The sequence below is a fragment of the Camarhynchus parvulus genome, chromosome 3 (assembly GCF_901933205.1).
Source record: "Camarhynchus parvulus chromosome 3, STF_HiC, whole genome shotgun sequence".
NCBI classification, from domain to species: domain Eukaryota; kingdom Metazoa; phylum Chordata; class Aves; order Passeriformes; family Thraupidae; genus Camarhynchus; species Camarhynchus parvulus.
This window is the reverse complement of record NC_044573.1, coordinates 8,562,496-8,580,241: the sequence shown is the minus strand read 5'-3', so window position 1 is coordinate 8,580,241 and position 17,746 is coordinate 8,562,496. Positions and strand designations below refer to the sequence as shown.

The 17,746-nt window shown below is 37.4% G+C and overlaps 1 protein-coding gene across 3 annotated transcripts in view; it reads left to right on the top strand.

Annotated features, from left to right (window-relative positions):
- MACROD2 (mono-ADP ribosylhydrolase 2) overlaps positions 1-17,746 on the top strand; it is an 845,829-nt gene that overhangs the window by 257,438 nt on the left and 570,645 nt on the right. For all 3 annotated transcript variants that reach the window (XM_030946263.1, XM_030946261.1, XM_030946262.1), the window contains exon 5: positions 6,055-6,171. In XM_030946263.1, coding sequence (XP_030802123.1) covers positions 6,055-6,171 — 117 coding nt within the window. The remainder of the gene's footprint in view (positions 1-6,054; positions 6,172-17,746) is intronic.

Genomic DNA, 17,746 nt, shown 5'->3' with positions numbered 1-17,746 from the left:
TGATCTTGAATGGGGTGTACACACTAAGGGTTTTTGAAACTAAGAGTATTTAAGGAATGTGAATGTAGATTGTGATGAAATGCGAACCTAATTCAGGGAACTAGCCGTCTCAAAAGAAATGGTTCATCTGTGCTTTTTGTGTTTAAGATGGAGAATTTTAAGGATAAAGGTTAAGATCATACTTTTGAACGCTGACATTTTGGTCAGGAAGTACTATATAATTGCTAAGTTTTTAAAATTAATTATGTTTGAGGCCTATAAACCAGTGCATTGATTAAAAATCTCCAGTTCATTAAACTTCCCAATGACAGAGTCCATCTCAGTAATAAAAACTGCTGTTCCTAGCAGTTGACTGGCATCTGTGTTATAATCTTTTTAAGATCCCCACCTTTGTTCGTTAGAGCATCACCTGTTGTCTCTTGATGGCAGGATTTATTTCCTCTTGACATTGGTCTCAGAGGTACAGTTGCAACTTTGGCAGGAGTTGACTCCAGTGAACTTTTCAGAGGTACTTCACTGGTTTAGCAGAATGAGGCTCAATTTCATTGTGAGTTGGTTCTTTGTTATGTGGGGGTTCAGTGGTGGTTTTTTGGAGAGTGGTGCTTTTTGTCTTTTTGTTTCTTGTTGTTTGTTTTCCTTCTGGTTGCCACACACATCCTTGCAATGGGCATTTTTGGAAGGTCCACAAGAAGGAGGGTGTGTGTCGCAGAGATCCTACAGTGCACAATGCAGTTTCCTCTTTTGTCCCCAGCAGTGCATCTAAAGCAGTGACATTATCCTGGTTTGATGCACTCGTGGCATTTGCCATGTGGAAGAGCAGTACCACTTCAGAGATATATCAAGCGCAGGTGACTTTCTTAAATAAGCAAACCTCACGAATTTCCTGCTGAAAACAAGAAATGAAAAATCTGGAAAAGCACCAGAGAACAAGAATTACTATGGAAAAAAGGCTATATAGATTCTTGAAATGTAACACTATAAATCTGCATATGTTGTTTACATCATAGCTTCACTTTATTCAGCCTTGCACACAAGGTCACAAAAGAAATTTGGGCCTTATTATTCCTGGAGGAGTTTGTATTTTTTGCTGTGGTGTTAGATTACCTTACCCTTTTTATTACCATCTGCACTGCAAGGCTAGTTTTGCTGAGGTTATTTTTTTTTTTAGCATCCCATGATACCCTTAATTCTGTGTTTTCTGTGTTTTTGCTTCATTTGCAATTTTAAGAAATTTTCTCTAAGAAATAGGTTTGTTCTATATTGTATAGCACTAAATTAGCTAGTATTTTTACTATATAACTTTAACCCTTTAAATTCTGGAGGACAAATGCAATTGTTTTACAATAAATTAATTAAGAAAGGATTTCACCTGTTAGTATCCTTCAGTGTATAGGGAGAAAGATGATGTCAAAGATTACATATTTTTGTTTAACATGATGTTATTTATATGCTGCCCTTTTGCATAGGGTTTTTATTTTGATACCTGACTTGGTTCATGTATTTTAAGCAATTATTTTCAGCAGACTTCTGTGTGCAACCAATGTCATTGACTGCAGTAGGTTTGGAAATAGTTTTTCTTCATTAATAGCTTCTTCTGGTGAATTGTTGGGAGAACAAAGCGCTGTCCCTAGTGGCTCCTGAAACTTATGGAAGCATGCAATGAAATAGCTATTATTTTTCATGGGAAAAAAAATTAAGAGTACTACTTTTAATAGCTTTACACAAGCATGAACAACTTGAACTATAGAGATGAAATGAATCTGAAATTTCTTCAGTTGTTTTTCAGCCCTCAAGATCTTCTTCGTGTTTGTCAGTCTACAAAATTGAGAAGCCCCTTCCATGTGCTTGTCCACCCAAGCATGGTGAAACAATAAATACAGAAACTCAGTTTTTCTGGGCTCTCCACACACGAAGGCACTGGGTAACAGGATCACTTTTCAAAAGATGGGTTGACCTGCATTCAGTCTTGGCAGTCATTCAAAAGCCAAAGTATTGTGTGCTATTTCAGAGAATTTAAGGGACCTCAGATTGTGGGGTACCAGTTTGTTGGGATGGGAGGCAGAAGGGAAGAGGGTGTTCTTCTACCATCCCATGGGTGTTTGCTGCCTCACTGGTGGCCCTAGGCAGGACTCAGTGCTCTCAAAAATCCTTTGAAGTAGCTTGGTTTATAAGCCTGAAACTCAAAATTTCAAGAAGCAGAGTACCAAGGGGGATGGTTAGAAGCCCTCTCTTTAGTACCTTCAAGTGTTGTCAGTTGATCAGCATGCAGATCAGAGATCGGATTTCTTTCAGTTATGAGTGACAGTTTTGTCTGTGGGATTTTTCCCACATCTTTCCCATAGACCTTAAATGGCAGGTCACTTGTGTATGAAAACAACCCAAAGCATATCTGTGTGATTTCCATAAACCTGAACAGGAAGGCAGCCTGTAGGAAAAAGGCACTCTGTGAAGAAGAGTGAGGGCTTTGAAGTGAAATCACATTTTTTATTGATTGTAGAAAGCAGTGATAAAGCACAATTCTTTGTCACTGTCATGTGATGCTAAATCAGATTTGACTGGGTTTTTCAGCCAGTTTTACGATGAACAGTGGGATATGGTTTCCAGATGTTTCCAGATGAAAACATTTTCCAATGTTTTCCAGATCTGTTTGGAATAATGCAGATGAGCATCTATATAGCAAACTGAAAATACAGATGAACTACCTGAAACCAATATATCGAGGGCTTTTCACTTTCCTATTAATTTGGCAGCACGCCATTATTATGGTGTAAATTTCTTCATCATTAGTACAAAATAACAAAATGTCTTTGACCATAATTTTTCGCTCCTGAGGTTATTATTATCTGTAATTTTAACTAAGTTTCCCTGTTAATAGTGCTTGTTTCTCTGTACACTGATGTTACTAGCTGCTACACACCTCCAGAAAACAGAATATCTCATGTAAATATTTTGTACATGCCTGTTCCATGTTTCTCTTTTTTCTTAACTAATATGGCTAAGACATGTTGTAGCAGAGGCTGAAGAATCACATTTAGATTTGTCAATCTACTCAATCTACCTTGGCAATTATCTTACTTTGTGTTAATCAGAGTGCTCATATTTGGCAATATATTTCAAAATAGTCCTGAAGTGAATATATTATTTGAAACATAGAGTATTTCTGGCATGAGTTATTGAGTTATGAAATAAAAAATGCTGCATAGACCAGAGGTCTTCTCTATTCATGTATTTAATGAAGTATGATAGGAAAATGAGGTTATTATGAAAGTTTTGGGTGGTTTGGTGTTTGGTTTTTGGGTTTTGATTTTGTTGGTACTGTTCTCCCCCTTCCCACCCCCCCTTTCATTCTTCCCTGTCATCAGTCACTGAAGTATATCAAATGCTAATTTCTGCTTTTCCATCTAAGCCTGTCTGGAGTATTCAATCATTTTCTCTTGTGCCACCTTTATAAGGGAAGTATGCATGTCTACTTGTTCCATTCTGGCAGATGTCTTCCATTTTCCTTGTCATATGTCAGGATTGGTTGTGATAGAATTGATTTTTCTCTCTTAAGAATTCAATTTTTTTTCATTTTTCTTTCATCCTTCTGGAGCTTCTTTGCTTATAAAGGTTGGACACAGACGTATGGAATCAGGAAGCTACTGATAGACCATCTTTATCCTAGCTATATTTGCATTAAGAGCACCCTTCCAACATGAGAGGGGTTATAGATGGGGAGCTGGGTCCCCCTGTGTGATCACAGCTGCTCTGACCCATGGAATGCTGATTTGGGGTATTTTAATCCACCACAGGTTTGACGTGGCAAACCTGTGCTTCCACTTCCCTGGCAGAGGCGATGGTTTCCTTCTGCAGAAGGAAACCATCCTTTCCTTCCATCCTGTTGTTTGGCTGTGCTCTGAGCTGGACTTGGGCCAAAGTGAGTGGAGTTTGAGGAAGAAGAGGTTGGTTTATGCAGTGGAGAGAGCAGCTGAGCCTTGCACAGACACTGCTCAAAGGCAAGTGCTGAACTGATGGGGGACAGGAAGGACCTCAGGGGTGGGAATGATTTGTCAGCCACCAAGCAAATCCTTGCATGGACTTGAGTCCTTGTCCAGTCTTCCTAAGGACTTCTTCCTCTGTAAAGAATCATGGAGAAAGTGCTAGTCCTAAGCATCTGTGCTGTTTTTGTGTTGGTGTCTCAGGAAGTGCTAAGGTTGGTAGAGATTGTGGTGGTGCTGCTTTTAAAATTATCTTGAGGTTTCAACGCATACTTTACTTATTCTGCTTGATGTGGAAAAGCATTTGGTAATTAGGTTAAAACAATTAAATTGGATATTATGAGCACAGCACAGATTTCAAACATTCTTTCTTCCCTTTACAAAATATTATTCTTGCACTAGCATCTTGGAGTCTGTTGAGCAGAGATTTTGGGTAAGTTAAAAACAAAAGTTCAGCTGAGGTAGAATAAGAAGCTTTGGTGTCTTGGGACAGAGAATTTGCAATGTGCTTGCAGCTGGTGGCTTGGCATCCATGGTCTTTTCAATAAACAATTTTAGAAAATTTCATTGAAAGTGCAGTATCACATGATTCTATAGTTATATTTTGCTAATATAAAGTACTACAGAAAGCCATTTTAAAAAAACAGTGACCAGAATGGGCATGGAGTATTGCAAGGAACTGCTCATCCAATTTTACGGTGTCACCTGAACATGAACTCTGGTATAGAGCTCCTCAGAAAGGACAATCAGGTTTTTAACACTTAGCAGAAGAGTTTCATCCATTTGAAGATGTTATCTGCCTCCCCACCTGGCACTGCCTGACTTCAGGAAATACTCAACACCTCATAAAACCTGTTATGGCCTGAAGGTGGAGAGGACAGCCATTGTTTCATCCAGGGGGAGGGAGTTTCCCCAGTGGGCTCTGCGTGGTTGGTGGGAACACAGAGTGCCATGGGTTGCCCAAATGGGAGCCTGTAGGAAGCTACACAGCCCCTGCTATGACCAGGTGATGTGAATCTCTTAAAAACCCATCCCCCCTTGGCTTTCCAAACCTGTTCGGGTTTAACTGCTTCAAACCTGCTGCAGGGCACAGCTCTAAGTTTGAACTAGTTAAATCTGAAATAAAATCTGAAATAAATCTTAAACTATGTTCATACAGATTCTTCCTTCCTTAGCTCTATAAGTATTTGTTTAGCCTTTATACTTGAGTTTATTTTACCTTTTGAGTTGATGTTGTAGTTTATGTGAAGATTATTTCTTCTGGTTGAACTCCATAGTTGCTGCCGAATTAGGGCTTTACTCTAGTGAATATGTTCATGCATACACTAATTCCTTTATTATTTTCTTTCCTTTTTCTCAAACTTTTTGCTATAATTACACTAAATGATTTCTTGGATTGCATGTTGAGAAGGCAGAATTGCTGTGCCAGCAGCCTTGTTTTATTCTTTTGCTGGCTCCTGAGGGTAATAAGATCTATGCACTCTATGAATTTTCTTGCATACTTAGCTGCAATTGCAACCTTTAGTAATTGTTTTTTAATTAACTCCAAAATATTGCATGAATACTGCAAAATTTTAAAAAAGGAAAAAATTAAAAAAGCTCAGAAGTGGGTATTTCTTATATTTCAAACCAATAAGCATTGTTTCTTGGAATTTTTTATAAGGTGTTAGTAGCATGGTGACATTAAATGACCTGCACAGTTGTAGAGGTATCAGAGGTATGTTGTAAAAGAAAGTTTGGCATTTAGATGGGGATCAAATTCTTTTCATAATTTGTCGTGAGAATTTCTTAGAGCCTTCAGTAAGATCCTTTTCTAATACTGAAACTTCTATTCTACTTCACATTTTCCTGGATGTTTGCTTTTTAATTAGCAGAAGTTGGCTAAACATTATGGTTTTGCAAAACTCCCTGACTAATTCCATCAAAAGAAAAAATTGTATATATTTAGATATCAACTTACAGATCAGTTGGTCTGGGCTCTGGGTGTAAAAATGGGCAGTAAATGTTTATGACCGTGAGTAAAGGCAACATAAAAACTGGCTTTTAATAAATTCTGGGTTCTGGGCTTGTTTTGCAGTGGATGGCTGCATTCACCGAGCTGCTGGGCCCTGCTTGGTTGCTGAGTGTCGCAACCTGAGTGGCTGTGAGACTGGACAGGCCAAAATCACCTGTGGATACGACCTACCTGCCAAATGTAAGTCAAACCTTCCTCTGTTCTTGTTTCCAGCACGTGCTGCTGATGTGCACGGTTCATTTCCCTGCAGTCTAATTCAACGGGGTATTCATTTTACACAATTAGCAGTGGGACTTAATTAAGCATGTTCTGTAATAATGTCTTCCCCTCAAAGCAATTCAGGCTTTTCTAAATGATTATTTCACCTATGTTATGCGATGAAAACTTACATGTCTCTAAAATATAAAGCATCTTTCATGTTTATTTTTTGCAAGCTAGAACCTATCCTTTCATATGCATAATAAAGGATTGGAAATGCTTTATGAAATATGAACAAAATATACATTATCATATTTAAGTTCCGTGGAGACAGTTTTTTGAAATGTTGCATATTTGATGTTCTTCATGCTGATTCCTTGATTGTGAATACTTTGAGGGCCCAGGAGATCAAAGTGATGTATTGTATTTTCAGCCGCTGTGTAGTGTCTGATTGGCAATTACTGTGAAGGCATCTGTCACACTTTAGCTTTCGACAGAGTGCAGCTCAGTGCTGGAATGTTTGTGCACTTTGAAAGTGGAATTGTCAAAAATTTTCCTCCTATTTCAAGTAGGAAGATGCTTATTTGACTGTGTTGTGTAGATGTTGAGCTTGTCTTGCAAAACACTAACACTTTCACAGCACATTGGTCGACCAGTCCATTATGTGAGAATAAAAAGTAGGAAATCTTTGAAAATTAGGATCTTACAGAATAGTATATTGAGACATGAAGATACAAATACCAAAAAGCATTGCAGACTACATATAACTACAATTCAACGCTCTTTTTTTTGTTGTTTTTGGGATATGTAGGCTGCAGCAGGAACGTGGTTCATTCAGTAATATCTAGATCTCTCTTAACTGCCATGTAAAATCAAATACTGGCTGCAGTAGCAGGTATCTCTCTAGGCTCCAGTAGTCCTTAATGTCTTAGGTAAATTGGAAAATTGTTTTCCCAGTAATTTTTTTGCTCTTTCTATGATGACAGTGATGAGAGTTTCCAGTTATTTCCTCAACAGTGGTAATTTCTATGTGTGGGAAAACTTTGCTGTATTTTATATGTAGTTTTACCACATGGTAATGGCCATTTATGAAAGGCTAATTTGGCTATAGGTCAGGGAAATTGTTGAGGAAGTTCAATGTGGTTGTTAGCTTGGGTTTGTATATGGCTCAGATCATGACCAGGTTCCCATAAAAGGGATTATTGGATGACGCATCATAATTTACTCTTCTGGGGATGGTTAATGTTTAATTCTTCCCCTTTAACCAAAAAGTAACTCTGGATGGACAGAAAAGCTGCTCATCAGTAGGTGCATTATTCCTCCCATGTATTTTAATGATAGAAATGAAATACAAAGTATCAAGACAACTGATGTGTGTCAGAAAGAGGAAGGGTCATGTCTGAGGTGTGACCTCCCTTTAAATTTTGCAGCAGTTCAAAAGGCTGCTTGAGTTAGATTTGAAAAATGGGATCCTGTTTGAAGGTTATAGGAAAATCTTAGTTCTTTGTGTAAGAGCAATAAACAAAACAATTAGAAAACCCATTATCACTTGAAGTTGGAAATAAAGCCTGTAACCAGGCATGGGGAAAAGCCAATATTCTTCTTAATCAGTATCCTTAGAAATTGAAACGGCATCAAAGCCATGTCTATTTGTATTTGATCATGCATCGACCTGAGAAGGGGAAAGGATACCTTTAACATCAACAGGCACAGGGAGGGAAACATACAATTTTCATGCAGAGGCTGAGAATTTAAAACTCTTGATTTTTAATTTTTTTTTCCTGAAAATATATTTGTGTTCTCACCAACTGTTGTTTTCTTTTACTTTTGCTTCTATAAGCTTTAGTTTGTGGGCTCATTAAATTATTGTACCTTTTAAACCATTCATCTGAAAGTGATCAAGCAGTCAAGACTGGTTTCATATTTTAGAGAGCTATAAAGCTACTGGATCTCTTTTGTCACTCTCTGTCACTTTGTCTTAATGGTATGACAGTTTAACTGTGGGAACTATTTTGCATTTGCCTTTCCTGAGGAAAGCAGTGCTGTGAAAGGAGGTCCAGACTCTCCCATCCAGATCTGCTGTGAGGCAAGGTTGTGTGCCAGCAGTTTACTGAAGGTTATGGTTGACTGCTAACTTCCAACTTTCACAAGCAGTTTGCTTTTTATTGATCTGTTTGTGGGTAGGGGAGCAACTACAATAATCAGTTAACACTTTTTTGAGTCGTGAATTATTTATTCTATTGTCTGTTCTTCTTGTGACTGTAGTTGGACAGACAATTATAGTAGTAAACGTAAAATGCATTTCTTAGCATGATGAATTGTTGTGTTTGGGTGGAGTTTTTTATTACTTAACAGAATTCTAAAATGTTACAATTTTGTTTCCTACCCCTGGGATTTTCCCATTTCAAGTTCTTGATGCTGAAATGCTTTGCTTGGAAACAGTTTGCTGAATTCAGCAAAGCTGCTCTGAGATGCAGCAGCCTGTGTGTGCTGTCTGATGCAGGACTTGGGTTTCAGCAAGGACTCCATAGTAAAAAAGGTTTACTATTCAAAAATTGTGCAGCATATTGCTTTGTTTTATAAATGACTTGGAGGAAGCTGGGATTAAGTTTGGCACCAAAGGGAAGGTATTCTTTGTTAGGAAGGTAGTAGTTGGTAAATAAAAACCACTCTGGCCATCTCCTTTATGATGTATTGTATTTTTATTGAGTACTTTGCTATATTTGCTTAGGTTAAACAAGAACATGTCTGACAAATAACTTCTTCATAGTGAAAAAATTGAAAAAATAATATCTGACTGAAAAATGCAAAGATTTAGTGTATAGGCTGGCTTTCTGTGACTTGTTCTTGGTGCATCTGAGTCAGAAATCAGTTTGTGAAGTACACAAGTAACAGCAAATGTTCAGAGAGAGGATACATACAATAGTTCATAATTTTCCTTGGCTCCTTATTGTAATAATGTGAACAGACCAAGATTAACATGTCTGTGGCCTGGAGATGTTTCTTTATGAACTTTTCATGCCAAAAAGTATTCTGTTTGAAAATAGGAAGGAAGTCAAACTGAGTTTTCTAATTACCAGTTAATGTAACATTCAGTACAGTTTTACAGAAATCAGTGTAATCACCATCTGCCTCCTGTACTGCAAAAGCCTACACAAAGCCCCCCCAAATGCCAACCAAGTTATTTGCTGAATGCATAATTTGGTTGATGTCATCTATTGTTGTTTTTCAGCAAACACCTATGCAGGCACCCAAGTTTCCATAGTGCTTTGGAGGGCTGAAAAAGGCAGTGCTTTTTTGCTCTTAGTTTCCTTTAAAGCTGTCCCAGACTGATCATCAATTATTTAACTTCTGTACTTCATATTGTTGTTCCTTTTAAAGAACAGTTCATTCTAAATATTGTACAGCTGATCTTCAAACATTGAGCAGTACTCTGATACTGACATGCTTTAAATAACAGATGAACAGTATCTGTTTAAAGCTCTACTAATGCTTGTTTTCTTTCTCATTTGATTAATAGTCTCAGTTGGCTCTGCTGGCAGAAAATGGGCTGGATGTAAATTGTGTTTATGGCTGGAACGCGGGGTCCATAACAGCTTTGTGGATTGTTATCTGCTGCAGAGGTTCACTATAAAAAGGACCCTGTCAGGACACATTAAAAATTAGAGTCCCATTCTGCCTGGTATTTAACAGGCCTAAAAACAATTGCAAACCAGCACAGGCCTGTGGTACCCTGACCTAGGCAGGAAAGGACCCCCAAACTAACTTTTTTCTCTTGTTACCAAGGCTAATAACATTTTCTTTCTTTTTCTGAAAAATGTCTGATAGTAAAACTCCTAAATCTAGGAAAATAAAATCTTACAGCCTCTAATATGGGATAGAACCAACCATCAGTAAATCTAAAAGATGGACTTTTGGTGGAGACACCTTGCTAGGCAGTTTCTAATACAATGGTTTTTCATAATAAATCTATAATATTTAGAAAATTTTTTTCTGTTTGCTTGACATTTTTAGTGCTTTAAGCACAGTCCCTGAGTAAATAGCATATATAGGAAGTCTTCTGGTCCAAGATCAGCCTGGAGTAATAATGTGGATGTGCTCTCAGAGACAGTTCCTGCTGTGAAATAAGTAGTTAGGAGAAGTGCTAGTATTAAACACAGTAGGAGGAATCGTCTTTTAAATTTGTTTAATCAGATTAAGAAGTGGAGATTAAAAAGTAGAGATTAAAAAGTGTGCTACTGTTATGTAGACGTAATTTCCAGTCTTTAGAAGATGAATATTTGCAGGATATTATTTTAAAGTAAGGCTGTAATGGTACTGATTTTTAAATCTCTAAATTTTCTTGGAGATCAGTTGCAAAGCTGTAATTAAAAGGTTGATTTATGTAGAAATGGAACTCCAAAACTCTACTGCACTACAAAACTGACCAGTTGGAAGCATGGGGTATAATGTTCAAGGAATTTTTTCAGATTTCCAGGATTCCACAAAGAAATTTGTTTACTTGTTTTTATTACCTTGTTTATAAAACAGTACATGTTTGGTTTCAAATGATTCTAAATTTCTGATATATGAGGCTTGAAAAGTTGCTTTCCTCTGCATCATTCTGATGGTTGTTCAGTTTGCTACCTCCATATTTATTCTGGTAAAAGGTAAGTCTGGGAATTGAAAATATGTCTGGAAATTAGGAAGGTGTAAAAGTGAACAATATGTGGACAAGACAGGATTGCTTAGAGAAGACTGACTTGGCTACTAACTCTCAATTGGTCAAGATTCTTGATCTTCTCCCACAGTTGATGCCTAATTGATGGAATTTTGATGAAATTTCAGTTAAAAAGGTATACAGCCTAAGGTGACACAATCATTAACAGCATATAAACTCATGAAAGTTATGATAGTTTTCCAGCAGGGATGTATTTCTACTCTTTATCTTAGTTGAGTAGCCTCACGTTATTGTCAGCCCTGTGCCCAAACTGACACCTCCTGAGAAGGCAGTATATAGCTGGAGAAACACAAGGATTTCCTGAGCTGCAGCAGCTCTTTCCCATCCCTTTAAATCATTGTCATTGCTGATACATTAAAAACCAATTTGAAAATTAAGCAAAGCAAGTCAATACTAATCAAAGGTCTGAGACCCCTTTTCTTGAGAGATATTTTTCTTTTCCAGTTTCCTTTGGGGAAGGTTTTTTTTATAGTTAACAAAACCACTTACCACATATTTATGTGTTTTTCTTCTGAGTGGTTTCTGGGTTACAAAGGTTTTTTAATAAGATAATATTATGTATTTTAAGACCATTTTGAAAGTAAGTGAAGTCATGTCTTTATTGTGTTTTAATTTGATCTAATTGGCTCCAGTCATTTTAATGACCTGCTGTATTCACCATGAACACTCACATATATGCCTATACTGTCAATGTGTTGGAAGGGAAGTATTAATGATTACTTCTTTGGTCCTTAAAACCTCCTTAGATTTTAGAGAGGGTTTATTGTAAAGCTGTGTATCTTGTCTCCTCCTTACGTACACCCCCACACACCTATGAAAAGGGAGAAGTTAGGACTCCTGGGGATGATGGGAAATGCATTTATTTACTTCAGCTAAACAAGTTCAAAGATCTCTTTCTCTTCCAAGTCTGTGCAGGCTCTGTCATCAGTTTGGGAATAAAAGAGACAAGTGCTGTAGCTACCAGAGGTTATGAATCAGCAAGAATCCTCCATCACAAGAGCATACAGTCTTTGTCCTTGGATTTGAGCCTAGCTCATAGACATTTTTTTTAATGGATAGATTCTTTAAAATTTAATTTGTGAATGGACCCAAGTGTGTGTTTGTCAGTGTTCTCTGCAGTGTCATGCTGTGGTTAACTCATGGCATGCTCTGCTGGAAGCTGTCGTTTCACATCTAATTGTTTGGTTACAAATGTATGCGTTGTGGCTAAAGGAAGGGTTTTACTATCGATCCTCACTGCTAAATCTAAATCCTCCTCTTCTGGGCATTGCTTGTTGTAGTGTGGTCACTGAATACTGAACTCCAGGACCGAAGTGGGCACTGAGAAATTTTAGTGGAACCCTGAACCATTTGCTCAGTAATTGGGTCCACCATTGGCAAAAATACAATGTGTGTGTTAATATGTTGTAAAAATAGCAGGCGGTGGAAACCTGATGCCATGAATTTCCCTCCCTGGCTTTACTTCTCTAATTCTGGACAGCTACATTTTCTGCAAAGGTCTGATTTTCAGTGTTACTGGAAGAAGTCACAGAACTGAGTTTGCAGGATGGTGTTTTGGGGACAGCAGCCTGCACTGTTTATCACGGTTGCTTGGCATGAGCATCCAGCACTGTCTGGAAACCCCCTTGATGGAACAGAGAGTGAGTTACAAGGTGTAAACTCTTGCCTAATGCTTAATTCATGTGCAAGGTACTATTTAAAATGTCTCCTAATTAGGTGCAAAAGAATTTGCTGGAATATGCCTTTGCACACTGGTGGTGTGGAGTCATTCCTCAGGTATGTTGGCACTGAAGAAGGGTGTTGTGCCCCTTAAGGCTAATATATTTTATTTCCTCCATACTTGGGTATAGTTGGTCCTTTTTACTCAAATAATAATAAAAAGATGGAAAAGTCTATTGCATGAAAAATAAACAGAATTCTCATCACTACAGTGAGCTGACAAGGAGAAGGGGTTAGAATGGAGATATTTATACTCCTTTAAGTGCAGTGGTTGCTGCTCCCACTCTAATATGTTCCCTCAGTAGCCAAAGCCAATGCTCAGTACTTGAAAATTAATCTTTGATGCATGAGATTTTGTCTGCCTGAATTTTGCTTGTCTCGTTTTAAATGGTGATAGAAATTGCTTACTGTAGTAAAACACAACATTAACCTCATAGTGTGTTGGCACTTTGTGATTTATGCCGGGTTAGTCTCTGAAAAATATGCAGCCTGTCTCCCAAACCTGGATTTAGCTTATAAAGTGTGTTGGCACAGGCCTGGGGCTGGAATCAGAACACTAACTGCTGATCCTCTATTTCCCTGGAGTAACAAAAAGGTTTAAAATTGGAGCCCCTCAGAGGTCATTACCTTCATATCATTCCTTCAGATTAAGAATAATTATATGATTGTAGCTGGAATGTTTTAAAAACAGTGCAGCCTGATTTTCTTTCTTGAAAGCAAAGAATAGGATTCTTTTTTGTGCTGAAACTGCACATTACCCAGCCAAAAATATGACAAATTATTTGCAAATGGAAGTAATCAGATCATAAGTAATAAATAAAGATTTTCTTTCTACTATTTTGAAATAAAGCAGAAGGAATATTATGAATCTGAGAGGTGCTGTGATTTTTTTGGAGTTTTCCTTCACTTACCCACAAACCTTGCAGTTGAGGTTTAAAGTTGTTAATTTGGTGTTGTTTTTTTTTTCTGATTATATTTTGAAGTAATAATACAGACAAAAAGCAGGACTGTTGTGTGAGTTCTTCATCTGTAATGTAATTGATTGAGACCAGGCTTAAGTAGATAGGATGAGAAGGTTATGTAAAATGATTTTTAAAAGATCTTTGTTTCACTCAGCAGAGGAATTTTGAGGCTGTTCCATGCAACAATGTTTTAATCTATGTACTTAGGGTTGTTTTTTTTTGTGAAAACTAAAGCCAAGCAGTTGAAACATTTCTCTTTAGGAAGAAAACAGCAGGTGTGAAACTATAGGGTATAAATAATATTTTAATTGCTGTAGGAAGGAATCTAAATACTGATTAATCAGATAGTAATAAGAAATAAAATTGGTTTTATTTTATATATTGAGGATGCTGTTTCACTACTGGTGAAAAGAGAACATCACTGAGGATGTTTTGCCTTCAAGTATGGGGATGAAATTCACGTGGATTTTTGTTGTTGTTGCTGTTCAGCACTAGAAATTTGTTCCCCCTTTATTCTAGTTTCTGATAGCATCTCCCTTTTCTTAATACAGCCTTCACACAGATTTTTTTCTTAACGTTTTGTTTGACTTTTCATGCAAGTTGAAGACCATTCACTAGGGATTTTTTTTCATTTCTTATAATTTTCAGATTAATTTCTGCCTTTTTTGGAATTTGTGAGTTTTTGATGATATTTATGAAGATTATTGAGTCACCATCAGTGATTTTTTCCCTTTTTCAAACATAAAAAAGCCAAAGCAAGTGATGGAAGGGACACAGTTATGTTACTGTACGTCCGTAGCTCTGTGCAAGCTGGTCAGGATTGCAGATTATTTACACCATTGCATGGCTTGCAAGTGCTGTACCATTTATTCTCTGAGTAGATGGTAATATCGTCTAGATTATTAGCTGGTAAGAAAAACTAGATTCTGGATGTGGCTCATTTGGGGCCATTTTCAGACTACTTGGAGAAGTTTTTAATGATTGCAGCACGGGGTTCTCAGCTTGCTGGAGTTGGGCTGAAGTTTCACTGCTGGGAATACAGAGGAGCTTTGGGATCCATCATCTGCAGGGTACAGCAGTCACTCTGATCTGGGATTTAGACTTTTCTGGATGCATTTAAATGTTAACAGAAAACCCAAACTGTGACTTAAAAGACTCATCAGTACTCCAAGAGACTGGTAATAGTTCTAGGACTAGGTTTAGGAGGAAACTGTATTCATGAAAGATCTAATACTCCCAACATCAACATTTTATGCCTGTTTCTGCCCATGTGTTGGTTTGTTGCTGCATATCATTTGTATCATATAATTTATACAGTAAGAAGCTAGAAGAAATTATTAATTAAACAACTGTCACCAACTTTGAATTACATCTTCTTACATACTCTTGCTTAGCTATTTGTCGTGATATGACTCTCTCTTCTGTCTCCTTGGGAAAGTGAGTTATACTGAATTTCCTTTAACACAGTGGTTTGAATTCTCATATTTCCTAGTGATATGTCAGAGAGATGGACAGAGAAATGCCTGACAATCTTCATATTTTACCATGACAATGTGTTGGAGCATTACTGCACTCTTCTATGTATGTTTCCTATTTAGATTTTCAATAAAAATAGCTGGTAGCTTTCCAAGGCTTATAAATAAATAAATAAATTCATAAATGTAAAATGCTTTGCAGCACTAAAAATAACCCCTTTGATATCTGATTATAGCTATGTCTGTCTGGATCACTTTTTTTTTTCTTTTTGCAACTTTCTGACTACACTTTCAGTATAATTTTATACAATGTTTTCATTATAATTAAAACACGTGGGTTGGTTTTGAGAAAGTAAGAATACAATAAGAAGATTGTTTAAATATCTCATAGTCTTCCTGGACTGTAAACAGCAGGTCATCAAGACAAGACTGTAAACTGTTTGAAGTACCCATGAACACAACAGCTCCTATTGAAGCATTTTTGTTTTAACAGCTGCATTATTCAATTTTAATCCTCCAACAGAATTGGGGAAGCTCCACATGTGTTTATATGTAACACGGGGGGGGGGGGAACCCTTGAGACTCTCAGAGGTGTAATTGACACAAAATAATGTCATGTAATACATTATTAAGAGCCTGCAGTTTGTAAATGTAAAATGTAATGTAAAAATTCATTATCTGAAAGCCCTCAGTTTTGAAAATCACAATTCACTCAAGTAAAAGATTGCATTTATGTCAGGTGTAATCCTGTCAGAGGTGTAATCTTGTTTAAAGCAACTTTCTTTTTTTCCCACAGAATGAAGCAGAAATGGTCCCAGGGAAGACTTCATTTAAAATTAGTTTGTTGCAATACAGCCCTATTCATTAGGAGCTGCAAGTGAAGTTAATGCAAAATTGACTGGGAAGCCATGGATATTGTGGGATTTCTTTCACTTTAGAGAGTTGAACAAAACAAATATGTGAAACAAGTCACTGTAGAACACAATCTTACACTTTGCAAAGAAAGCCAATTTCAGAGAGTGAGTTTTGCCTTTGAATGTTTCGCCCTAGCCAAAGGAAGAATATAAGACTCCAGAAGTGCCAGATCCCTGCTATGTGCTTGTTTTTTACAGGATATAAAACCTCCTCTCTTGGTGTGATTTATTCCTAAAGAATATTTATTACCTGTCTTGCTTAAGAACTATCACCATGTTAGCTTGGGAATAATTAGGTTAGAAGTAGAAAACTTGTATTACACAGGTTTCCCACCATGGGGAATTCAGAGGCATCAGAGAAGAGGCAGAAGGTCCCTGATGGAGGTTCCCGAGTCTTTCAGATACATCGATGTCCTTTTGCACCTACACATCCATGAGTCCTCTTTCTGTATGGAATTCTAATTTTTCAGTTGGAGTATCTGGTGTTCCCTCTATGTTTCCCAGATACTTTTTTCTAGTTAATGTAACTTGTAATACTTCAAGATCTCTAAAACCACGGGAAGATGTCCTTTCTTTTTTTTTTTTTTTTTTTTTTTTATTCTCTTTGTTGTTGATTTGAGACAATGCCAATGCTTTATTTAGCTTTCCTACCAGCTGGTTGTGTCAAAAAGAGCAGTTAGTTCATGGGTCAGAGAATCCCTTGTGATCATAGACAAGAGGGTGAGGCTGAAAATGAGAAAGAACTTTTGTCTTTTTTTTTTTAGCAACGATATTTTAGAGGCCCAGTGACCATGAATCAGAAATGAGTAAACATGAATGAGTAAATCCTCTGTATGGCAGACACAGCATTTCTGAAAAGGAAATCCTCTAAGGTGGAACAAACCCTCACCTCATACACAAAAGAGCTGGGAGCTCTGGTCTTTTTCACATGTTGTGATGCTGCTTAGTGTGTTGTGTTTGGCTGTAGCATGAAGACATTGTAGCTTGAGCTTGCTCCACTGCTCCTCCCAAACTGCTCAGAGTCATCCTCAAGCCTGCAGGGATGAAGAATTTGAGTGCTTGTTTAAAATTAAACAATGCCCCCTCCGTGTGTGTAAGCTACATTAGACAGATACATGGACTGACATGAGAGCCATGGGAAGGAGAACGTTTCCAAATCTGATTAGGCTGACTATTTTTTAATATGAAAGGAGCATTCCATTTTTGGAATATTCTGTGCTCTAAAGGTATTCTTTGAATTAATTCCAATTGTGGAAGTGACTTTTGTATCTAAATTATACCCAGTGAGGACAAACTGAGCTTATTAGAGCAGTTTGAGTAATCCATTGAGCTGCCATAATTTGGTAATAATTTTCTGTCGCTCCTATTCTGTGTTGGACTTGAATCAGAACTGCATAATCAATTGCTCTGTAACCCATTATCTAATCCACTTCCTTCCAAGAATCCTATTTTATTAAATAAATGGTACTTCATATTAGATGCAGGTGTGGTAAGTCCCTGTCTTGTGTTTTTTCAGCAGTCCAAGATTTTGATGTACTCCTGTAGGGTGAATGAATGGTTTCCTAATCTGTGGAGTTTTTTAGGGTGTGAATTCAGTGTCTTCAAACCTGGGAGAGCTTTGGACAGGGCTGGTTGCATTGAGCCCTGAAATAAATGCTTCCAAGGTAGTGCCCCTTTTAGCCTCATGTGCAAAACGCATGTTTGTTCCCCTCCCACACTTTCTTCACTTTTCCATGTTATCTAATCAGTCAAACATATGTCCCAGCC